At 35.7% G+C, this 26,679-nt stretch overlaps 1 protein-coding gene across 4 annotated transcripts in view; it reads right to left on the bottom strand.

Moving 5' to 3' along the window:
* Positions 1 to 26,679, bottom strand: part of Shal (Potassium voltage-gated channel protein Shal) — a 109,133-nt gene that overhangs the window by 23,080 nt on the left and 59,374 nt on the right. For 3 of the 4 annotated variants that reach the window (XM_066724859.1, XM_066724858.1, XM_066724860.1), the window contains exons 3-4: positions 24,442 to 24,630; positions 11,858 to 12,010 (exon numbers count right to left, since the gene is read on the bottom strand). In XM_066724859.1, coding sequence (XP_066580956.1) covers positions 11,858 to 12,010; positions 24,442 to 24,630 — 342 coding nt within the window. Of the gene's footprint in view, positions 1 to 3,623; positions 12,011 to 24,441; positions 24,631 to 26,679 lie in introns of those variants that run through there. The other variant, XM_066724857.1, reaches the window with a different exon arrangement.

Below are 26,679 nucleotides of genomic sequence, written 5' to 3' on the forward strand. Positions count from 1 at the left end.
GTTGAGCTTCCGACACTTACTATTCTATATTAACCTTCTAATTCAATTCTTGACTCATTGCACTCTCAACAATCCTATTCACTCCCTACAGGTCTCAATTACTGAAAATTATACTTTTATTTATTTTATATATACGTACTTGTGTAGTGAGTATACGAAATTAATGAATGTAACGCCACATTTTCCAATTATGCATTAACCTTTTAATTGAGGCATCAATTTGAGGAAACACCAACTATTCTCCACGAGTATCCCGTAATCGGTCTTTCTGGTTCACTTTTAATCTCTCGCCAATTATACCGGAAATTATTTTTTCTCCTGTCCCTCTTCATTATTCCAATAAAAAAATCAAACGAAACAGAATTTATTTTACAGTATTACGTTAACTATATAAATGAAATAATTAATTTAGGGAAACCCCAACTGTAACACGCGAAAACCTCGGAATCAGTGCTTTTGGATCAATTTTAACTCGTAGATAATTGATTGAATTCTTTCTCGTGTCCCCCTTCATTGTCTGTAAAAAAATCTAGCACAGGGGAAAACTTCGTATTTTACAGATATTTAATCGTGGAATTTAATATTCATCGAGGGCTAAACTGGATTAAGTAATGACAGGCCTAGCCTATAATTTCGTTATACGCCAGTCCGAATTTCCACATTCGATCGAAAATTTTCGTAATCTATGACGATAGCACCTTAAAAGTGAATTGAAATTTTTCACTTTACGACTATTTCACTGCACACGGTACCTCCAACTGAGTGATAAAGCTCATTTGAAATTCGTGGCAATCGGGCCAGAGTTTATCGATGCTCGATCGTAGAGTATATTATTAGACTGAAATGAATTTTTAACTAAAACAAAACGCGTTTCTGCATAAGTATTTATAAACTGATTCAGGTTAATTATAGACTAACAAACATTACCAATTATTATTGTCTAAAACAAACCCTCGATAAATAATTAAAATATACAAATTGAAATAGTGAAAATCTCATATTATAAATAGCTCTGAAAAGTAATTTCTAAAGTAATTTTCAAAAAAATTAAAATTATTTTTTCTAATATTTAGCTTGTCAGTATTTTCACTTCGTGATTCGTGACGTTATTAAGATAACGTAATATAACGAATTGTACACTTGCAAAGTATTCCTAAATAATTTAACTAACCAAAACTGCTTAACAATAATTAATAACCTACCGAGACTCAAAATAGAATCTACTCTAAAACTAGAGCTATAAATTGATAGGTAAGCACTGTTATATTTTAGGATGGAATTAAAGTAAGTTGAAAAAATTAAATAATTTACTTTTAAATCTGTTAATAAGCTATATTTATAAAAAAAGCATGTTCGGGATAATCCGTGATACACCTCAGGCCGCTTTTCCCTGTCGAATGTGATTCGTTTCAACTTGCTCGTGTATGACGTCACAATGCTTGACGTCACGGCTAACGGCTTGAATACTGACAAGCTATTGGCTGGACTGATCCATCGACTTCTCGTTAGATTTCTTCCTGATATTCCTTTGTGAACCATAGAATGTCTAACATAATGCACTATGCTATTATGTAAACAAATCAATATGATTATACTATACTTAACGCATTGTGTTTGTTTACTAGAAGCAAAACTTTATCTTCAATCCACTTTCCCACACATTAAACTCGCTAATATCAATTAGACAATCTCTATATTGAATCATATAATTGCATTGTTATAATATTTCATTCTATTTACTTCTTTTAAGTCCAATATAAATTTAAGAGGTTGTTGAAAAAATTCGAAAGATTTTAGAGGATTATTCGAATCCACGAAAATAATGGAGGGTTAATCAATGTTTACCCCCCTTAACTTGGTCCTTTGGCCTCGACGGTAAACCACAGAGAACCACCTGTTATCGTTTCTGGACAAAACTCTACAAACACGCCATGCTTCGTCGACAATGCGTCGCGTGTCAGCTCGGCCGACCAGGATCATGAATTATTGAGACCAATGTTTTCCACTAGATCGTAGTGCATAAGTTATACGTTTAGAACGTATCCAACTGCGACGTGTCCTACCTTCATTACCATTGTGCGTACAACGACCAAATCGATTTAAAACGTAACTCACTTTTTATTCTAGCAATTAACAGAATTTTAAGAACTATTATCGTCAATTGTATAGGAATAATGAAACGGTCGAGGAGAAGATGACGTAAAATTGGCGAGTATATTTGTGAAAGTATTTTTAAATACGGGAAACAAAAGCAGAAAAATGGTTTTGATTACCGAATTGCGAAAGGGAGGAGAGGGTGAATTAATTAGCTTGGAGTTTGTGCAATTTATAATTTATCTGCGGAAAATTCAATGCGAAAATAAGTCTATTGGCAGGCATTGCTGCTTTGTACAGTAGCTTTCAATTTAATTTGAAATCATTTTAATAAAATTTAGCTACATGTGTTCAGCCTTTTAATAACACATTTATTAACTTTCAAATGCCTTTATTTATTCTTTATTGGCAGTTTTAAGCTAAAAGATATTTTTGTAATGCATATGAATACGTGGTTATATTTTGTAAAAGAAATTTAATTGATTTTCGTGGAATTGAAAATTTTATCTTTTATATATGTAATAAGTATTGAGACTGTTGAATGAACTACCTAAAATCAGTTTTCAACTCTCCTGGAGCTACTTGTATTTTGATATTGTGCTGTAAAACAGTAAAAATTTAAATATAGTATTATGCAATTATGAAACAGTCAAAAGAAAAATTGTCTTAACCCCTGAATTTTAAGCTAAATAAACATTTCTTTAGTCTTTGCAAAATAGCAATAATTTATTAACAATTGCAGAAAGTTATATTTGGTTTTTTTTAAATTATTGTAAAATTTTCTAAGAACTTCAAGTGATAAAAGTGATTTTTAATTTATAGAAAAACAAGGCTTTTTAATCCCTGTTGGAGATTATAGCCAATGAATTATAAAATTAAGGTTAAAAAATGGAATTCCGGAAGAAAATTAAAAAGCTTTTGAATTTTCGAAGGACTTCGCGTGGCTTTAATGGAAACACGAAGCGTAATTTGAATCAGGGGAATTTGTTAATGAAATTTCTGTGGAAATTCTACATCGCTTTAGGTTTCTTGGAAAATGTGCTTGTGGATCGATAGGCATTATTTTGCTAAAAGGTATAATCGATCGGAGATCCGAGGTAGATAATAAACGTTTATCCTATTTTTTGTGACATTTTTTCATCTCGCTGGGACTTGAAAAATCAAATACTTTGTTTGCTTCGTTATGTCCCCGACGCCTAGGTCAATGCCAAACGTAAACATAAGCTACACACGGTTGTCCTCTAGTCAATAACAGTGCAAGGATGACTCTGTCTATATGTTTATGACGCAACTCGCTTCTACTTTAGTCATGCATACGTATGGATTAAAAACTTCCCGCAAAAACATTAACTTCCACCTACGTCACTCCTCAAAGCGGCGTTATATGTTTTCACATCTTTTCAAATCCAAACAACCTTAACTAGCTTCCTTTCAATTATTACTTTTCAGGTTAACCTTTAGAAAATTCTTCTCAAGAAATTCAATAAATTCAGTGACAATTTTATAAAAATGATTGAACAATGATTTAATTCGTTTATTTTATATACAACTTGATCTATGAAATAATATACGATATTAACCTCAGAAATGAAAAGCAGAAATTATTAGTTGAACAATAATGAATTTCTGGATGATCTCTACTGAAGCTATAATTGGAAAAGTTTTGTATCACCTTCTTTTATTTATTCGTTTATAGTAGGTGGTTGTTTATCGCGTTTAGGCCGCTCGATACGAAAAAAAAGTTTTTCAAGATCGACAGGTATATAGATTGCTGGAACGTGACAAGTATTTCGTAGCTAAAAAGGCGTCCGTGATTCTTTAGGATGCGTTTGAGGATCGATTTTGCGATATTTTTATTTGACCTATACAAGATCGTCATTCTTTCATTCGCCATTTTCTGTCGCACGCGATTATGCTATTTCGTCGACCCTGAAACGTAAGAGAATTTTTCCACGTCGTGTGAACCGGAACGACCAGTCCACCTTTAATAAAAAAAATTTGATCGGCTACTTTCTAAAAATCCATTAGCTAGATAGGATATTTATAATACTCTATGATTTTACTGGCCAGCGTCAATATTCAATGGAAAAATCTATATACATCTTGGCTAGAAAAAAGTACAGAATCTAACATTCGTTTTCTTTTTACCCTTTTCGTAGCTTTGTGATAGTTGCAATTAGTCTTCATCGATTGCAAAAAAAAATTTTAATTATACAGAGTGTTTCTCGCTTAAATGGAAATAATGGAATATCACCTGACACAGATCGAAGTCATAAACAAAAGTTTTTATAAATCTTTTTTACCACAAAGGCAATACTATATTCACTCGACCTTGAATAGTCACTCGGGGGAAATATTTAATTTGTCAAATTGAACAATTCTGTATATTTCTATAGCCTAACTCAAGAACTTTTGAAGCATAACATGAATGCACCATTTAGCCCAATTAACTAAAAAAAACTTGAATTATGAAATATTAATTATGTAAGAATAAATACGTGTACATGCGTAACGGTTGCACAACCACTTCGGTAATATCCAAATTTATGTACACTGCAGTTGTAAAACCGCGGACCTCGCGTTATTCGTCAACTGGTCCTAGCGGTACTGCGTTAACGTAATGTTTTAGAAAATTCTCAAGCTAAGCTACAAGGATATGTAAAAAATATAAAATTAAGATAGTGTCTTCGTGTGGCCATTAAAAATGCTTCATGGTTGAAGAAATGACATAACCTTACGAATCGATCATTTACAACCAACAAATTTGAACAACTTTTCTCCTTTTAACTTCGATCTGCTATATTTTTCCCATTTAAAGGGGTCACTCTGTATACTTCCTATATGTAGCATTTGCACAAATAACTTTCCTCTTATAAATCCTTGAGACGCGTGTTTTTAATAATTTTCTCTCTCATAAAAAGTTTTTGACGCCAGCCTGAAACGTCGAACACGACTCTTCGGAGTTGGTAAGAGAAAAGAACGAAAGAGTTTATCGATAATTTGCATTTTCACAGTACAGAAGGAAAGTTCTGTATGGTTATTAACGAACCGACTTACTGTTTACCTTATTACCGTTGATAGTTACCTTCGTAACTTCATTATTATTCTCGTTATGCTTAACATTACTTAAATCTAATCTAATCGCAGCAAATCGTACGGGTTTTTATTTTTTCATCTTGAACCTATTTACGAAGAAGATTCTCTTAAGTTTAAAAAGTATCGCTAATTAAGGCTGATATTTTGCGGCCCGTTTTGGATTTTCTCTCGCGAAACATGGGTTACCGGAAGAAGCCGAGAATCGTTGGGCATTCGTAACATCCGCTCGAGGGGATAGACTTCCGTTTGGAGCTGGATGGGATGGAAGGCAGAGAGAAGGAAAAAACACGGACGTCATTGGAGGGAGGGGGGGGGGGGTGGCGCCTGAACGTTGGAAGCTTGACCGATTTCGTTTTGAACTGGGGAAAAGACGATTAAAGCTGGGCACAAGCTCGGGTAGGAACAGAGATAATTAGTCATGTGAATAGAACAGAGACTTCACGCTGACAAAGGAATATATGAACGAAATTCAACGAGAAAAATATTTTCTCACGTGGATCAGAGAGGATTTATCCATGAGGCGTTGGGGCAATGCAACGTAGCAAATGCTGGCTTACTGGAGCAAATATTGAAGACAAATAATAGGTCCAGTATTGTAGCAAGGACAATAACGTTCAAAGAATTCAAGTATTCAAGAAACTATGAAAGCGAGTATTGGAGAAGCACTAGACCAACTATACAGGAACGAATGACTTCCGAAACCACAGTATATTGGAGTAAGAATTGGAGCAAGTAGTAAGGTCAATATTAAGTGAGATAGTGGGATAAGTATAGTGGTAGGTATTGGAGTAAGTATAGAGACAAATATTGATGATACTTTTGAAACAGGTATTATATGGAGCTCTACGATGGTAAAGGTATTAAAAAAATGATTAAAAAATGTTATTGGTTGATAAAAATAAATCTTTGAGACAAGGTTAATAAAAGAGTAAAAAAGATATACGAGGAATATCGTTAAGCGTAAATTGGTTGATTATTGAAGGCAAATGTAGCTTTAAGCTTTTATAAGATATTAAAAAAATACTTATACAGTTTTGAAAGCAAAGTTACAAAGAGCCACGAACTGAATAAGTATCAGAGTACTGAATCAAGGAACATGAAGAGTTAATACGAGCACTCAAGTAGATATTAATTAGAGGTAAGTATATACCACTTAATTTTGAGAATTACTTCGCTCAATTTCAATCATGGACATCATCCTTTACTGCCAAAGAACTACATCAAAGTTGAAGGACGAAGCAGCTGAACAGCTTTATCCCACATTCTCTTTGGCTATTCATTCAAATCAACCACTGAATAATTCATAGTATATTTTATTCAATTTTACGAAAAGGCTCCAATCCTATAATTACCCTGGACTAGTGCAATATCGAGTATCAGCATTTACATCTTTCTATTCACTAGAAGTCAAGCATAAACGATGGAATAAATGATTAACATTGAAATTAATCTGAATCGTTTAACTAATAATAAAATTATCTTGCGTAAGTATAAATCTGTAAAATCGGGCAACCGTATTTATGTCTTATAATTCTCGCATGACTGGAACCGAAGATATAGAATAAAAGATGGATCGTTAGGTTAAAGAATTCCAGATATTGTACTGTAGAGACTAGAATTTTCCTAGTGGAAAACTATTCGACAGAACAAGATCGATAGTGTACTCCGAAGCTATGTGCAAGGGAGGACACTAATTATATGTTATGATGAAAAATCAGATATATCGTGAAGCATTTTGACTTGTAATTATTATTGGAATTGTTGAGGGGGGAGGGTGGATTTTATTGAGAGAGTTTGCACACAGCGAAGTAAAAAAAATTTGGCTCTTAGTGAGCAATGGTCATAACCACGAGATTGAAAGACAGTTAATGGGATTTCGATAGAGTTTCGTCCTCCATCCGTCAGCTATTCCATTTATCACCTCCCAGTTTCCCTCGTTAACGTCTAGCTACGCTGTACCAGCCTTGATTTACGAGATAAGGACTCTCCATAGGCCAATATTAAGCTTTGTTAAATATTCCTGGAAAAGGTACCATCTCGCACACCCCATATAATGACCTTATTCGTTTCTGGCTGAATCATGGAATTATTACACTTCTTCTGTGAATATGAAACAAACGTGGCTTCAACTGAGACGCGAAACGTGGAGTTGCATTCAGGATTAATTGGGTGCTCCAGCATTTGAATGTAAGCTTGAAAGAAAATAACTCGTTATAACCAGGAGAGAAAAATATGCACGCTGATGTAGGCAACTCTTTATAGTAACAGACTCTAAAAACGAATTTGAGAAGAGAAAAAAATGTTAACCACGTGTAACCATACTTCGAGCTTTGGAGTGCCTAGGCTGATAAATACTTGATACAAAAAGGCCACAATTTTAGAATTTAAGTAAAATATATTTTCGAGAATAGAAAATCTTAAATTAATGAAATTTCAGTGTAAAAAATAGTTCATCCTAGGAATGTCAAATACGAGTGATCCACAATGGACAAAAATAGTGAACGAAAATTGAAGGCAGCCTAGAATCAAAACATTTTATCCTATCTAAAAACATCACGATCAGAGCAATATGCCTCACAGGCCTCATAATATTTCTACCTTGCCCCAAAATAAATCAATTAGTTTCCACATTACCTCGAAGGAGGCTAATACGAGACGTTCTATACTGACTAAAATTGCTACTAGCGAAACGTGCCAATTCAACCTTTATTAAAATTCACACCAATAAACGTGAATAAAACTTTGCCTCTGACGTATGTTTGAATATTCCAACATTTTCTTCTCATGATTTGACGTCATCAAAACAGTCTCTCGTTATAAATTTATCGACAGCCAGAATTTTCAACCCTTTAATTCCAGCCGGCGAGTAATTGGGTCTCTGGTGAATTTTATTTACCTTGCAAGTCATATTTATTCGATCCGTTTAGCAGAAAAGCCATTAGGCACAGACTGAACCGCGAATTAATGGAAATCGGGAAAGTTTTCTTAGAAAAGAACCTCACTGGCAGAGTAACTACCCCTTAGAGCTAATTAGTTTCAGTTGAATCATTGCGGAAGCTCCATCTGCGAAAAGGAACAAAAGAAGTTCATTGAACTTTCCACAAAGAATCCTTATCTGGAGCAACAAGATGACTGGGGATTGATATAGAATTCAGCGCAAAATCGACATTGTCTTTGGCAGTGGCTCTCATCTGCTCCCTGTAGACCCTTAAGAGATTATTGAGAGGACAAAATGGAGGTCGCTGGGAAGTATCAAAGGGGAACGCCAAAATGCAAATTTCGTTTGCCGATGGTTGACCGGAATATTCAAGGAAAACTTTTCTTCCAAAGGTTCCAGTTAATAAAGTAATGCTGTACAAGTTGGTCAAAGCTTTTCTGTAATATTATATAAATTTGAATGCATTTGAAGAGTGAGGTGATAGATGTGTGATGAGAGTCACTGTTCCAAGTTATATTAAGTCAGCAGCTGAGCTCGGTCAGTGAGTTTTACAGAAAAGAACGTTTGCGATTCGAGGGGATCCTAAAAGTTTCGATCGAAAGCGTAATGGTAGCGTTAAACTATTCTTAGAATGGCATTTACGTTTCCCAGTCCACACTCGTGATTCCATGGACTTCACAAACGACTGACTGCTAGGAAGACAAATTCTTTCTAAGGAGCGTCGATTTTGCCTAACAGGCAATCCACGACATCACAATTCACTGCTCGACGTTAACGAAAACCAGAGAAACGTTAATTAAAATACGAAAACGAAGCTCCGTTGGTATTCCCTAAAACCGCATCGACAAAATTGAAATAGTTAAAAAAAATGTTCTCAAGAATAAAACTATTTCAATTTTCAGGAATGAAAGTTTGATTAAAAAGCAAAGGGAATTTTTGCAACCCATACAAAATATACATTACAGTGTAATGAAAAGTATGCAAGGTTTGTAATCAAGAATAGTTTAAAGGGTGGGGAATGGAAAGTCTGTAATTTTAGGAAGCAAATTACAAGGACGAAATGGACTATTTTTATGCTAGGGATGAAAAGGATTTTCAAGAGGTTCGTTAGAAAAATTGAAAACCCGGAAACTGAGGGTAAGGATTAGGCTGAAAGTGAGCTTGTGAGACTGTCAAAAGGGCAATGTCTGCAGACATCCGACTGTGAGGCCGTTTAGCATGGAAAATCGTATTGTAGCAGGAGAGTAGCGACGGGACCACAGGAAGATGCGGTTCGTGATAATGCGAAGATTACGAGGGAATCCCTGAGGGAATCCGGAGCCATGAACTGCACTCGTGGTCCCGTTTCAATCTCGACTTGTGCTCAACTGGTCTGGTCAGTGTCTGAAGAATGTTCACGGCAGTCAGGAATGGAACGCTTCGAATTGATAACGTTATCGATCCAACCCCAGTTCCAAAAGCCTCTCATCTTCCATTGCCAACGGCTCACCAACTATTATATTTCCTGCAAAAAGGTCAATTGGCTTCCAGCAACAAAAAGTGCATCAAAGTGAACGTCGACAATCCGATAATGCCCCATGACTCTTGTGAAAATAACACATACGAGCATCTAAAATTGACAATAAAGAATAGTAGAATTAAAGATAATAAAATTAAATCGTAAAACTTGAAGCAGAATACTTTTCGGATGTCTAAAAATGTAAAATACAAGTATCAACAATGTATACAAGAACGTATAACATAATTTATTAATAGTAATTGTATAATTTAAAAGTTGGTTGCTGTGCTTAAAGATAAGTTTGAAAAAGGTAGATGGGGCACGAGGATTGAACGGATCGATAAAATTCCAGCAAGAGGATTATCATATCCAGTCGGCTTATCATCGAAGGGCAAGTCGTGGAAAATCAGGTTGATTCGTTAAACAAAGAGGGACCGAAGGGGAGAAGGCCGTGTGAATCGAGGCACGTAATGGAATCCTACGGGAATAAGAAGCAACAGCATTATGTAGCGCGGCGATGACGTCAAACAGCGCAACGGAGCACGGACGGAGAAGCAGCGAGCCATTAAGCCCTATATTCAGCAATATTCAGCTACATTCACCTACACGTATACTATATTCCCCACGACAGCGTCAGAGAGTCGATCATGACCTCAATTGCGGATTTGGCCATAACGAAAAATTTACTTCCGGGACCAATTTCAGGCTCGGCTTTGGAAATCCCGTGCATTCGACAAGGTCGAAGTAGTAAAAAATTGAATCAGCACCGAATGAATTGCACGAATATATTAGTAATAATGCTCACTCTGACATACAAACGATAGAACCATGCATGCATTGTTTTTAGATAAATGATTTCCAAATGCTTTTTCGTGGAAGCAATATTCCAAAAGTAGCCAGCAATGGTGAATTTTTCGACTGTAATTTGTGGAGAATCATAACAGGAAACTTGTGGAAGTTCTGGAATCAATCGCTGGAAAGCTTTGAAAGTAAAGTTTTGTAATCTAGCAAATTGGGCCTTTTGAAAAGCACAAAGCGTCGAGATCGTAAACGACTATTTTTATATTTTGAGAGTGAAAGAGGTAAGAAAAAGTAATGAATAAAAAAGCTTTGGGTAATAAAGGCACGAGGCACTTGTAGATTGTAATAAAACGGACACTTCTTATTAGACGATGAAAACGAAATGAACTGGATTATATCAGAAGAAAGCGAGAAGGTTTCGTGGACTTTAATGAGATAATTTTTTTCTCGTTGGAAAATAAAACTGGCGAGGAAAAATCTGAGATTAAGTATAGAGAGAAAAAACTCAAGATTATACATAGTTCCTGCAAAATTAAACTTGGAGTTTTTTGGTTCCCTTGAGATACATTACATTGCAGTCTTTTTCCAGACTTTAAGAACAATTAGACTTTTTCGATACGATATAGTAAAATGTAAATTTAGCTTAAGAGAATGACAAGGTAAGACAAGATGAATTACTCGAAAGATTCTCAACTAAATCTCTCAAAGAATGTTATCACTGTTATATTAAAAACGATGATGTTTATTAAAAGTTCAACGTGTAGCTATATATTATAAAGTACTTTTTCAAGGAAGACAGGTTAAATCCCAAATATGATAAGAACACATTTATTGGAGTTACAACCCTCGTTAGAGTAAGTAACAAAATATTCTAGAGTCAGGTTTTAGGAAGACCGAAGAATTGGAAGAACCAGGAACACATTTGGGAATTCCACAAAAATTTATCATTCAGATCCAAAAAAAAGTCTCAGCACATCGAGACTGTAAAATTCCTTGGATGGAAAGTTTGAAGGTTCCAAGAGCCAATGTTGAAGGAAGAACGTTAAAATTCTGAATGATTTGGTAGTATCGGAAGTATTTGTTAATGGTGGTAGGATTAAAGCTGTACGGGGACTGATTGTTAAATTGTGGAATTGGGTGAACCCAGCTCATACCCTCGTCTCGTTGTAGGGGCTAGATGGGGCAGGGGTGAGGTGACGTCTGGTGGGGTCTGGGTCGCCAGGCACGTTGAACGCGACATTGGGTACCGTGGCGGGATCAAGAGGGGGGTCACGCGGATACTGCGGATATTGTGGATACCGCGAGTGGCCAGCAGCGCCATCCTCGGCGAGCTCGGACGCTGCCGGCTGCGATTGGTGGAGGTGGGAGGTGGACGAGGGTGGACCCTCGCTGATCGAAGTCGTCGAGGCGAGAATTCGCCGACCGCGTACCTGGTATCGCTGTGGGTAGCAGCGTCCGCAGCACGAGTGAAGCAAACCACCACGCGATGCTGTGCTGTGGGCTGGTGACGTCAGTGGAGACGGCGAACCCGGCCTCTTCGGGGCACCGTTGTACGGCACCTCCATCTCCACGAACTCGCGGTCCTACAACAATCCCAATATTTTTAGGCTCATCTACATGACACTTCTCTTACATCTCTCTACCCACCTCCCCCTCTTCAACCTATTATTTAATATTCTGATCAATTTGGTATTATTTCAATTTTTCAAAAAGATAATGCAAATTGGCCAGAATTAAAATACAACCCAAAATTCTACGAGAAGTACAAGTAGAAATTGCTTAGTATTAATGATAAAGTTCTTCTAAATTATACACTTGGTCCACAAGCTTATTTATTTTTAACTACTATTCGCTACAATAGGAAGCAAAGGATATTAAAGGATAAACTATTATTGTGCAATTTGTTATGGATTTTAGGAAGGATAAAAGTAAGATAGTTTATATCGAAACCTCGTTTTTTTCTTGTTTTTGTTTATATTATTAATAATTGTTGTATTATTCGTATTTATACTGCTTCGCGCTTTGCTAGTAATAGCAAAATGTTTAAACATTGTATCTCCGAGTATAAGGTATATCTTTTAACTCATCAGCAATTCTAAAATTCTTGTGAAATATGCCACTTGTTCTACTTCCAAGATGCTCTAACGTTCCGGAGAGAATTCCCAAAGATTATCGAATAATTTATAAGACCTGTAGTAATGTAAATTATTGAACAATAATTTTCACAGAAATTTATCTTCTCTCTTATCTCTCTTCGGGATAAATGATATAATATCATAAAGGAGAAACATCCGTGCTTTCTTGTCATCATTGCATAAGCTGTCGGAAGTCCTCGGTCTGATTTTTTACAAAATTTGCAAGATTATCCAATAATTTATAAAGTGGCTGAAAACATAAATTATCAAACAAGAAGTTTTCAAAAAATGTAACATTTTATTGAACAATTCCCTCCCTTTCCACAAGATAAATGATATAATACCATGGATGAGGGACATCCGTGCTTTTTTATCATCATATTGTATAAGCTGTCGGAAGTCCTCAGTCTGATTTTTTGCAACATTTCGAGGTATCTTGACGAGGTCAATAGCTATTCCGAGAAGAGGAAATGGTAGATCCAGCGATACGCGAATATTTACTGGCAATTTGTCGACTGGAAATTCTTCATGAATGTACCTAGTAAGGTATGGGTGATGGTTTAGGTGATTTTCATCACATCGTCAGTAGAGAAAAGGGAGAAATTCTCGCTGAGCTTGTAGAAACGAGCATTTTCGAATGGTGGAAGTTGGGCTTTTGACCACTGTTCGACACTCAAAGTTACGCCCTACTCTGCTACAGTGTCAGGGGTAGTTGGGAACTTGTCGATGACTCGCAAGACAAGCTCTGGCTGTGTTGTAGTGCACCAAGTCACGTGGGACATCGATTGGACTCCAGGGTGCCATTTTCCCAGATAGAAGCTACCCCTTATCCTACCGAGATCTGTCCGAAAAATCGAGATTTTCACACGAGAAACTACCCGGACCAATTACTTACATTTCTAACTAGAAAAGATTTTCTGGAACGACGACAAAAGTCTCTTAGAGTTTTCAGAGAAAATTCAGCAAATTTCTTTTAAAGAAAATCTCTGCGCAGGAGTTAACTCTACAGATATTAATTATTATATCCAAAATACATAATCACGAGTTTTGCAATAAGAAATTGGGTAAGCATAGAAAACTCGAGAGAATTAAGGAAGGCTCTGATATAAGATAAAGTTTTCATAGCGGGGCCTATTAAATTTTCTGGCTTCCAGCTGGGGATGTTTCCTTGGGAAGTTTCCTGAAAAGATCCTACCGAAACGATTCTCCTGACAAGATCAAACCAGCTCTATCTATAGTGGTTGATGAAAAAGGCATTCCTTTTCATGAGAACGAGATTACTACAGTCTTCCAACGGAAATTCTTCACAGAATAACCTATCTCCACGGGAACCCAGGAATGAGCCGAGAATAGAACGGTTAAATCTATCGTGGCAGATTTTTTTTATAACCCAAGTAGATATAAATTTAAAAAATATTTTAAGGAACTGTTTAATTAGAGCACTCAAATCTAATTAAACATAAAATTATTTATATTTAATTAATTTCAATTAAATCAGTATTCCTGGAGAACTTGATCTCAAGCAATAAATTGACATTTCTCCAGCAACTTGTATATATTCTTTTCATTTTTCTAATAGCACAATAATGGTGCTGGGTGTGAAAGAAGATCTTTTGTCATGCATCGTTAAGAAATAATTTGTCAAAGTTTCTTAAGAGAATTTTCAGAGCTAGCTGAATAATCCTTGAGAGTCTTGGTAAACGGGAGTGAAGTGTCTTATCTAAGGTTCGTTTTTTCCAATCCTGTGCTTAGGAGAAGATGGTGCAGAGAAGAGTTTCGAAATAAAACGAGAGTGTCTGAGGAGGCAGATATCGGCCCAATAAAGGACCCTTTGCTTCTATTCTCGTTATTTTCTTTCCTGACGCGCAGCTCCGCCTCGGTGACCTCGCAAGCCGACCTCGTCCTGAGTCAATACCATCAGAAGAGGAGCTTTCAGTTGGAGCTCATCTAAATAGAAAAGCAGCATTGTTACGCAAAAAAGCCATATCACCAGGAAAAACACTACTTGCTCCACAAGCTTTATTCTTTATACAAACCACCCTTTCTTTAGAATTAAAGAAATATATTGTATTCTACACATAATATTATAACTGACCATAATTAGAGTTTCTATGTCCTTTAAATAAAACACACAAGCAAACAGACAAGAGTTTACATATTTTTGATAAAAAGAAAAGAAACTCGATCGTAACACTAAAGTGATGCAGCTAGTGGAAATTTAACATGAAGAATTTCATTATTATCCTGTTACGAGCGTCGTATCTTGAATTTTACAAGCAAGTGGTAAACTTTAGAGATAGGTACTAAATGATAGTCGCCATAGGACTCGTGCCAGAAATGTTAGCTCGTAAAACAGGTGATTTTTTCTCGATATGAGGCTGCCGTGAGATTTTCACGAGTGGCGTAGCTGAGAACGCTGATATAATAAGTAGTAAAGGTCAGTGAGTGGAAGACTTATGGCGAGATGGATATGCATTCTTTCTTTAATGGAGATGGGCATCAGTGCACGTAAATCTAGCAACGCCATCGTTATTCGTCGTACCACATAAATATCTTGCTACATCACGCCCGCGTGATTCGGGAACCACAAGGCAGTATTTTCCTCGATCCAACCACTATAAAACTTCCTATGCGTTAGTCGTCACGAAGATCCTATCGAACCCTAAGAAGTTTCTAAAAAAAATATATATAAACGCTGAGCCGATGATTTAAGCCAGACACGTGAGCATCGCCACTTTTTTTATCCCACCGCTTACCTTGGGATTATTAAACGACGAGAGTGAAGCTCGCCCCGTCACACGTGATATAATTTCATTAAACATTTCGTACCTCTTACCCTCGTAACTTATTTAATCGCGAGATTTCATTTCTCCACACCCTACTATCCCGTTTTTCTCCAAAACTTTTAAAGCAAAATAAACCAATCTTCACTATATAGCTGATTATTTATTCATTAAGATGTTATTTATATGTAAGCAAAATGTATAATTATAGTTACTAATTTTTATTAATTAATTGGTCTAGCATTCCTGTTTTTATCATTTGCTACTCAAAATTATTCAATAACAATGTTCAAAAATTTATAATATAACTTTCAATATTAGTTTTATCAAAAAATTTTGTGTTCTTATAATAATTATCATTCCAGTCTTTCCCATAAAATGATTTAGGATGAATCTCTCGTTTCTTATTGTATATTCCAAATGACGCAACAAGTTTTTCAACTCACAAGTAATTTTCAAATAATGGAGTTTCATGAGAAAATTTTGTGGTATTATGAGAATTATTGTTCGAGAGTCTGTCCAGTATAATTATTTAGAGCAATCAGAGGTTGGATTTGTCAGCATCAGAGTTTACAGACATAAGTTATGCATCGACAGAGATTGGGGATTGACAGGCAATGGAATTAAGCGATAGCGTGGATGGATTTAGTTGCTGCACCTGTGAATTAATTACGTAATGCTGACCGTGTCAAAGCATCCCCAGTCGTGGGATGGGAATTACTCGGTACTGGACATTTCTGCAAGCCGACGAAAGCGTTTGTGAATTTGATGGGCCCGCTGAGCTTTGATCCGTGAAAGTGTCAGTGGGTTACCGCGCCTTCCTCGACCTACAACGAGCATCCACGAAAGGGAAATGCTCGGTTTTACGTATGCGTTGCGCTCGCCCTTCGTACCCTCGTTCGCCACACGTCATCAAGATGAGTTGCCAAATTTCCTATCGAGTTAAACTAGCTCCGTACTACCAGCCCTTTCGTGAAAATTTGTTAAATAATATCACAACAGTTATGTGTATGTGTATGTGTATGTGCTATCAAATATCGATCCTGCCTCTCAACAAATGAAATTACAGCTGGCTGTCTGACTTTATTAATAAATAGCGCATCCTTCGCCTAAAGACTCCGAACAATGGACTCGAGACTAAAAGCACTAAATCTTATATCCTCGACGAATTTTAATTAAATTTTTATCCCGGTGGAATCAACACCACGATAATTTCTATAAGCTTTGCGAATCACGCTTAAAATATGAAAATAAGACAGAGGGCTTGATTTATGATGTAATTTTACTGTTATACTTACAGGACGATGAAAAATTTGAAAATTGCTAGGCATATGAAACACGCGAATGTTTAATACATGATCATTCTGAATCAGTTGAAAATTAATAATCGGATTGCAAAGTGATAAGGGAAATTTGTTCTTAGAATAGTATCAGGAGTAAGACCCTTTGTGGTGGCATAGGAATTTTGTAACAACCTGCATGTATAGGGCGTGGTTAACGTAGTAGTATAGATCAATATAATAGTAAACGTGTATGAAATGTGTTATAACGAAATGGTCATAGTTATAACAGAACAGTTTCCTCTTCAATTTGTGAAAGCGATAAGGCAAAGCTTTCATGTGAAAATACGGATGGAACAGGCTATTTGAATTTACGTATGCATTGTCTGTTTTTCGCAATGCAGCCAATAAAGATGGCGCAGACTAAATTTAATATCGGCCAGCTGGAAATAAACGTGCTAGATGGATTAAGGATGTACATGCCACTTAAATGGAAGAAGTAAGAAGATAAGAATGTCAACTAATCTCCTAACAAATATTATTTATACTAGAACTTTTAAACAATTATAATTTCATGTTTAATTAAATTCATATTTTCAATTGAAAAAACTTAAAACTTATAATTTTCTTCATTAAAACAGAAAACAAAATTGTTACTCACAAATTATTCATATAATTTTTTAATGATATGGAAATTATAAATAAAGCATTTCTTTGGAGATAAGAAATTTTTAAGAGAAAGTCTGTGTCATTTTTGTATTGTTTAGATAATGAATGATTAAATTAGAAATGTTTTTAGGTTTAGTAGATAAGAGTAGCGTGGTGTAAAAAAAAGTTTTAATTAGATATATATTAGGACGAATATAAGTAGTTAGAGGGAACAAAGAAGAGAAAAACAATGGAGACAAGGTGAAACTAAGAGAGAATAAATGAAATAAATCTAGAGCAGAAGGTATTTCTTAATAATTTTAACGCGAGAAAGTTTCGAGTCCCCGTGAAGTTTGCACATGCGCAGTGGATTATTTTAGGTTAGGTAAAAACGGAAAACGTTGGAATGCTGTAAAAGCAAACGTATAAAAGGAGAAAAGCACGAGGCGATATTGGAAAATATTTCCATTAGCAGTCGCATTCGCTATAAATGGCCAACGGAAAGGCAGCACCGGTGTATGGGCCATTTAAGTGCTTGGCAACTCAAATAAATGTATGCTTTTTCTTTCTACTCATATTTTTGGCTTTTGTTCTCTTTCCTTAAACGAGCTTATTAATTTCCCGATAAAAATACCCTTTATCATTTTTCTCCATTCAAATTTCTTTATTCCTTCTATTTTCAAATTCCTTCCCATCATCTCTCCTATTTTTACTTCTTTCTATTATACATTAACTTATTCTTATTCGACTGTCAGAGTTCTTTCTAAATTTTATACTATACTTTCTTCAGCTATTGCAATTATTTCATTTGTTGTTCTGCTGGAATATTTGTCCTGAGAAACTTCAATTGACTTTGCAAAATAATTTTAATAAAGATTATTTACACGTGACTTTATTTCTGGGTGCATGCTCAATCCTTTTCGGCGTAAAATATTGATTTCTTCCGGCGCGTGCTCCCGCTCGATCAAACATTATTGAATTTCTCGGCGATACGTCATCGCTTGCCGACTAATTATAGGCGACCGTGCGAAATATAAAAAAAGTTCGACAATGGCCAGCCGCCCAGCCAGTTGCACATTTTCCATTCCACTCGCGACACGCCAAACTTTATAACCGAGGAGAAAGTACGCGCTACTGGGGGAAGCTCGAAAAAGCTGAAAATTGCCTTCTGATCGAATGAAAAAACCATTTAGTTGCAAAGGACTTGCCGGAAATTAAAATAAAAAATCCAAAGAAAGAATTGCATAAGCAGTTTCATTTGAAATATTAAAAAACATTTTTCTTAATATCTGAAATATATAATTTGTTGCTGATTATATTCCCCGAAACGATAAATAGCTTTCATTCTCTTAATCTCAAGTACTCTTAATTTCTATGAATTATAATTAATCTAATCAAAAATTAATATTTGCAATCAGATATAAACTTAGTACCATATGATTTTTAAGTTTGATTAAATTTTATACATTATATAATAATTACAAGGAGAGGAGATAAAGGTTTAATATAATCGTAGAAGGGTAAAAAGAGCAGACGGGAAAAAAGAAAGATAGAAATATAGAAGTTACACGTTATTCATATTCATTTGACATTAGTCTAACCAGTTATAAATTTCCTAGTTCATCAAGAGAAAGGGTATGCCTTGTATGGTAGACTATTACGACTAAAAATATTTTTCCAAACCGACGCAATGGCTGAACGTGCATTTCTAGATCGAAAGATCATTTTCACAAAACTTTATTAAAATTTTCTATGATTCTTTATGGATTATCTGAAAACTTTACCTTATTAAGAAAAAGTTAAAATAGAATCTGATAAAATTATTGACAGCGTTCCGAAATCGTTGGTGCATAAATTTATCGATGATGAACTCCCCACGATGAGATATAGTTCGCAAGTGAAAGAGGAACACAACAGTCAGATACCAGGCGGGGCGCGTTTGGAGAAGAAAAAAGGTGGACGCGACGACGAAAAATAAATAGCGATAAAGCGAAAAGCATTTGGATAGATATATTAAAATAAAGAAGTGCTCTAGAATAAGCTCGTGAAATAAATTATTGCCCGATAAATCGTCGAAAGGTTTAAGTAGAAAAAGAATTGCTGTAGACAAGCCTTGATAAAAGAGACAACAATAGAGAAAAGAATATGTAGGGGAAAAGAAAGGGAAACTGATAAAAAAATTACGAGTCATAAATTAATCAAACGCGTAAGTGGAGCAGCAATGAGATAGAATCCATGAACATAGCGAAGAGAAAGAAAGGCATAGATGAAGACAGTTCAAGGAATCAATGTAAATGGCAATAAAACATAGCGACCCGGGATAAAAAAAGATAATAAAAAAGAGAAAGATGGAAAAACACTAAATTGTTGAGCAAGATGAGAAAGAAAATTACAAGTGATACGAACAAATGCGAGGAATCCTAGTGGAACAAGTTCAACATTGGTCGGACGGTTCAATTTTGCGATAGAAAAATTAAAGATAAAAATTTTTCCTATATTGTCAATTGGCTCATATTATGTATCCGGTTGACAGGGTGGGAGAAATTGGGAAACGGATCCTGGTTCGCGATTTTGCGACGCTCCAACAAGAGCTCAGGAAATCGGATTGCTTTCTGGGTTAAGTATACGGAGATAGTGGATGGGTCGTGCAGGAAGAGGGGGGAATAGGGGAGGGAGAGAAACAAAGAAGTTGAGAGAGACACATCGCAGGGATGTGACGGGGACTCGAATTATTGGAACTTTTCGCCTCTCTTCCCTTCCACCCTTATTTCACCCCCACTTTTACCCAACTCCCTTGTCGTCATCGAACGTCAAACCCTATTATATCCGAGCCATGTACCGGAAAAGTAAAAACAGAGAGCTTTTTCGATGAAAAAGCCCAAGCTGAATTTTTTTTGTGAAAGATTCATGGATTTCTCATCTATCGAAAGTAAGTTTGCCTCCGGTAGAGATTTGATCTTGCTACGTTGCTACCTTGATTTATTCCAGTCACGGGTTTTAACCGTACCCCGTGAAAGCTCCCAGGAAAGCTTGTTACTAATTTAATTTGTGGGTGGTAAAACTTGCAGGATTTTGGAAATTCTTTTTGAGTGGGTCTTTTATAACCGCTGGAAATCTGACCGAGGCGCAACTGCGGATTTTATCGGTGCGTTTCAGGCATCGTTAACAAAGCCTATTTACACGCCAGCTTTTGTTTAATGTGTGCGGGGGGAGGAGTGGGAGGGTACTGGTACCCACGTGATTTGTGCGAGTTAAAACTCGAAAGCCAGCATTTCTTTTTGATGGGAGCTTTTTCGTTCAGGGTGCACCAGTATATATGTATACATATATATATTTTCATATTTACCAATATGTACCACTGAATTTTTGTACGTATTTTAGCGAACGAGTGAATTCATCTGGATGCAAGAGCGAGACATGGGTTTGTTTATAAGTTACTTCTATGTATTCTGTATAATTTTCAGATAGGGTGGATTTTAACTGTGCTCTGGATTAAAAAGTTATTAGGGATTAAAAATTTGAGACTTCCTGTTGGTTAGACAAAGTTGGAAAAGCTTCTGATTAAGGAACTTTTAATCCTTGATAGTTTTAGGTACAACTAAGGACTGAGTTAATAAATGATACACGCTTTTTTTTTATTATCAATCATATTATTTGAAATTTACTACTTCGATCCTGTATATCTAAATGAACAACTGAATCCACGTATTCAAGTGAGCTTGTATAAGCGGGGATTTCCACGTTTTCCAATAAACTATATAGTCACGTGTGAGTACATCTGAGTTTACGAGGCAGGTTGTGTATATCTGTGAGGTTGCACGTGAAAGCATGTGTGAATGGAGATTTCCACGCTTCCCAATATACGTAGTCACGTGTGAGGGTAATAAGTAGAGATTTCAGGTACCGGTTAAGTACGATAGATCACGTATGTTTGTGTGTATGAGATAAGTATAGCTACACTTGCACGACTAACACAAGTCCATTGTGCAATATACTGACATGAGCTGCATGTTCCACCAGTAATCCAGCAACTACATAACTCTTTATCAAGTTAGCACAGTAGCAGAAAATGATTCCTAGACAAAGGACTAAATAGAGAGAAATCTTCGCATTTGGACAAATTAAATAAAAAATTGCAGTCTAAGGTTCGTCCATAAAGACAAAAAAATTGGAACGAAAACGTGGAATACTTACTTACGTGAAAAATAAATAAGGTTAAAAGGATTTGATAAAAGGTATGTAAGAAGTATATGCTAAATAGGCCAAAGTCTGCTCAGGAAAACTTAAAAAAGCTTTAAGCAAAAACTAAGAAAAATAATTTAAAATTTGAGCCGCGCAAGCCCTGTACTAAAGGGCTTCATAAATCATTTTCTTTAACTGTAAAGTTCTGCAGGTGGTTTGGAAAGGAAGTATTAGTGTGTTTTCATCGATTTTAGTGTTTTGAATCTGTATTGGTGGCCAAAGCGCGCTTAATGGCAGTATAAGTGAACGTCCAATCCATATTTTATGATTTTACCCGAGCTATAAGCTCGCCTAATCCCATTAAACTGCCTTCTATCTTGCTCGCATGTATATCTTGTATATATAAAACACGCAAAACTCTACACTACATTATCGAGGCTCACCAATCATATCGACTTTAAGTTTTTCCTTAAACGTATCAATATTCTCGTGCTTATTTTTTACTCCTCGCGTTTCACTCGAAACATAGATTTAATAAATTAGTGTATAATTTTTCGTTTAGAATATTCTTAGTATCAATAAATTTCTACAGTTCGATATTTTTTCATAAAACCAGTGTATCTACGCCTCGAAGCAAACAATTACTGTAGCGAGCAGCAGAAATTGCGTTGAATTCGGGCCTCCCGTTGAATTTCCATGACAAAAGCCAGCACGGAATGTTTGAACCAATCCAAAAACTCCTATGAGCCTATTTTGAATTTATAAACGACGTCCTATTTGAATACGACGCGTGTCCCACTAGAATTTTTTTATTCCAAAAAGGATTGAGACGAGACGTTCAAATCTGACACGAATGTGAAATAAATCCGAAGATTCTGAGAATGCTTCCATGAGATTTGAAACGGACTTCCCTAGGTAATATAAGCACGTACGTCATAAACTCTGAGATAACCACAAATCTGTCGATACATAAATTTCAGATTAATATCACTTGTAATAAAAGAAAATCTAGATTTACAGTTTTTTTGCTCCGATTCACACAGAGCAGTTTCCATTATAAAAATCTGTCAGAATTTTATGAAAAAAGCTTAATTTTTCAAAAAGCTTAGTATTTAATAATGTCATTTATTTTTACGTACGTCTGATCTTAATGCGAGTATAATTTATTAGGGAGTCTTATCAATTTGGTTCTATTAAATCGGTATTATCACATTATTAGGTACTTATGAAATTTATATATTGACTATCCTTAGTGCATTTGTTGTTTAATCGAGCAGTTTTGATTGCAAGGCTGTTAAAAATGTTAATAGGTTTCTGTCACGGCTTAATTTAATGCCGTTTTATAGACACCCTTGGACAGCTTTAGCTCCTGTAATAATGCCTTCAAAATGTTAGCATTTCCTTTCCCTCAGTTGCGTTTAATTGTTCCTGCAGACACTTGTGGAGGATTCTATGTCAATTTGCTTATTCTTTCAAATTGTCCTTCATCCTCTAAGATATAATAAAACCCTCTAAAAAATTTTAATTCAGTCTTGTTTTCTTAAAATATTTTTCACTTTTAACTTTTACCATTGATAAATTTAAAATTAACCTTAATTCATCCTTCAGACAACCCCATTCCCTCTATCTAATTATCTTCCATTATCATTCACGAGTACCATTATCCCTATTTAATAATTTCTTGGAAGTTTTTTTCGTTCTTAGAGAAGCACTATCAGATGTCTACTGAAACTTTATAACACAAAGTGTTTCGTATATACCTTTGGGTTAGCTTTGTAAAGACAAGTAGTTCTTTGTACTTAAATCTACATTCGAATATCCTTTGGATATGCTCCAGGTTAATTCTGTAAGTTACCACTGCTAATTTCGAGTAAGGAATCGAGTAGGAATACATTTCTGGGACAATGGCAACGTGTTCTGTAGTTTGTGCACTCACCGTGGTGTATTGTCTCTTCGAAGGGTAACACAGATAGATGCTGGAATCGTGTTAAGGTAGGTTTGATTATGCTGGTAAATGTTTGACTAAATTCGTGAGTGCTGGATATGATGCGATATATGTTAGACTGTGTTGGTGAATGTTGAACCGTGTCGCTTAAGATTCTACTGTATTAGTGTATGTTAAACAATGTTGTTGAATGTTTGATCGGATTTTAGGGTATGTTAAATCGAATTGGAGAATGCTTCACTGTATTAGAATACGTTAAACAGTGTTGATGAATGTATTGCACATTTTAAAACATACTGAAGTACTGTACACTTTGATGATACAATACATACTTATGTATATGTTAAATTGCACTGGTATATTTTAGACTTTGGTAATGTATGTTAAGCTGTGCTGCTGTATTGTCGTGTATTCGACTACGTATAGTGTGAGTTTAGTGAGTGACAGTGGCACGACAACCCTCACACAAGTGGCAGTCTAAAATTAGACGAGAACGGAGGGGGTTTATTCAAATTAGTTGCCTGGCGCGATACTGCAAAACGGCCTGCTAAACTTTAAATACCCTTATGCCATTCTGCATCTTGATTCTACTTTTGCAAAATATAAAGAAAAATGAAATTCATCTCGGTGGACTCTCCCAGAAAATTTCCCAAGAACTTGTAATTCACAGAAATTAAAATACATAAATTTCCTATTATTTGCTCCAATTTACTCGCAGCCTGAATAATTGTGCAATTTCAGTGGTTAATAATGAATTTTAATTAAGGTAATTTCAACCTTTATATATAGCAACTAGGTAAAATCAAGCTCCACTGTATTTTCCATCTCCATATCAATAAATTTTTCTGCTACCTTCGGTACATTATGTATAATAATGAAGTCGGAACTTAGTTTTGTTCAGATGTTGGTTAACCGTGCAAAATATGTTGTTGTTCTTCATTGAGAAATCATAAACGAGGCTTCAAAGTTTGGGAGAAAAGTTTCGTTGGCTTTTGGGATTGGTAAATAGAGTTATTGCTGATATATGAGATTTGTTCGTACCGTGGTCTTTTCTAAACAACGTAGAAGATGATGATGCTGTAACTCGAAAATATCCTCCTCCTTGTAGCTGTCGTCAAGCGTCAGGCCACTCTCCTGAGCAGCCAATCGAGCCTCCGCAGCTTTCTTTTTGCTAACGAACGCTGCACCACTCGATGCCTTTGCGATTCTAATTCGAGCCAATCTCGCTTTCTGCAAAAGAAAAAGAAATTTGTATCAATCAATAACAGTATTTTAAAGCAAACTTTAATGAAATGCATTCAATTTTTATGGATTCTATAAAATCGATATTATAATTAACTTAACAGAAATTGTTTAAGTTTCTAGAGGAATAAATATTACTAATTGGTGAATAGAATTATTGTGATTTAATGTGTTTTGACGTTTGTATATTTCTGGTTTTCGTGGTAAACCATAAGCAAATGCCACGAGTTCAATGGCACGCATTGATCAATCAGCGATGATAGTCAAACAATAGGGTCAATCGTTTGAAAGTTTGGAATGCACTCTATTGTTCGGCACGTGAACATCAGGGATATATACATACCGAAAGAATTTTATTTCCTAAAATTCCTTATTCTCATCAATAATAATATCTTTTATATTTTTGCATCATTCGAAATGACAGAAACCACGCGCGCGCGAGTAAAAAGTGTATATATATATATATATATATATATTTATTAAACGTCGAAAGCAGTCAATCGGAAAAATCAGCCAATTTATCGATAACTTCTTCGACCTCTCTCAGACCAGATTATCAACATCGCTCAAAACCTTAAAAATCATATCAGTGAGTAAAACTTCCTGATACAAATATTCAATACGTCAAAAACAGCAAATTCGCAAAGTAAACTAATTTGTCAGTGGCTTTCTTCCGGTTTCCTCTAACCACACAGTTTATTTCTGTCATTTCCATCTCTTTCCGACATATTCTCTTTTTACCAAAAATATAAAATGAATTTTTGTACAGTTAGAGTTGGTGATAAGGCTCGCCTGTTTCGCAACAATAAAATTATTCATTAGTTACATTAAAGAGTAAATACAATCATGAGAGTCGTTTCAATCTTTAAAAAGTATTCTTTTCCTCTATAAAAACCTAAAAAGAGTTTTTGTTCAGTTATATAATTAATGATACATCTTGCCAAATTCGCAATAATGTATAATTATTCATAAATTCAACCGAAGAGTGAATACAATCGTGAAGATCATTTCAATATTTCAAAGATATTTCTTTTTGTATTAAAATGAAAAAATGTATTCTCTCTTTCAGTTACAGTTAGTGATAAGGCTCACGGCAGTTTCGCAACAATAAAATTATTCGTAGGCTACATTGAAGCGCGAATACATGCTGCAGTCATGAAGGGATGCATAATAGTTACGGAAATGGTTTGGGCTGAACGGAAGTAGCTGATGGTCTTCGGAACGTTTAAAACGGGGCGTCGCATAGGCGTCACGTATTTGCGGTGCTTGAATAGCGCGCGTAATTTCCCGCGGAAAATCACCCCTAAAAGCTTAATTGACCGAGACTCGTTCTCTTTCCTGGGCAAAGCACGCGAAAACGAGGCGAGGATTGGTCCCTGACGAAAAAAAGCATTGGCGATAAGCAACAAAACATCAACTTTGTTCGGAAATGGTTATTTGTCCAATAAACCCTTCGAAAAGCTGATCAATCGAGAAAAAACCATTCAAAACACATTGTTCTATACGCACGATCAGACTATTCAAATATTTCGTGTAATTAAGTGATAAAAGTCAATCATTCGAATGCAACTCTACTGAAAACCATTTGGGTTTAATTTAACGAATTTGTATGATAATTTTGTAATTATCCGAATTGAACGAGAGTTAAAACTACATTTCGCGTTGAAAAAAAATACTACTTGGAAATTTATTTTTGCACTAATTACTTCTGGCAGGATTGAAATGCCCCAACGAGGATTGTGCTGATAATGACTTGCAATTTGCTTAGATGATTTTATTCAGGCGTTGGCCAATGGGCGTTTGTTTATGACGGTATTCCAAGGTATATCGTTTAAGATACAGCCGGGCTGTATCGACTTTGTGAAAAGTTCTCAAGGAAGGCGTTGGTTTCTCCAAAAATCGTTTCGCGGAATAGGTTACCTCGTAAAAGTGGCCCATCCTTGGTTCTAACCGTGCTGGGATTCAGGGAAATATGTGGAAATTCGGCCGTTTGTCAGGCCAGATTTGCCGCGTGTAAAATGGAAATTTCAATGGCGT

This window comes from Prorops nasuta, unplaced genomic scaffold (genome assembly GCF_024137725.1).
Source record: "Prorops nasuta isolate Cenicafe-Biocafe unplaced genomic scaffold, Cenicafe_Pnas_1.2 PNAS00003, whole genome shotgun sequence".
Lineage (NCBI taxonomy): Eukaryota > Metazoa > Arthropoda > Insecta > Hymenoptera > Bethylidae > Prorops > Prorops nasuta.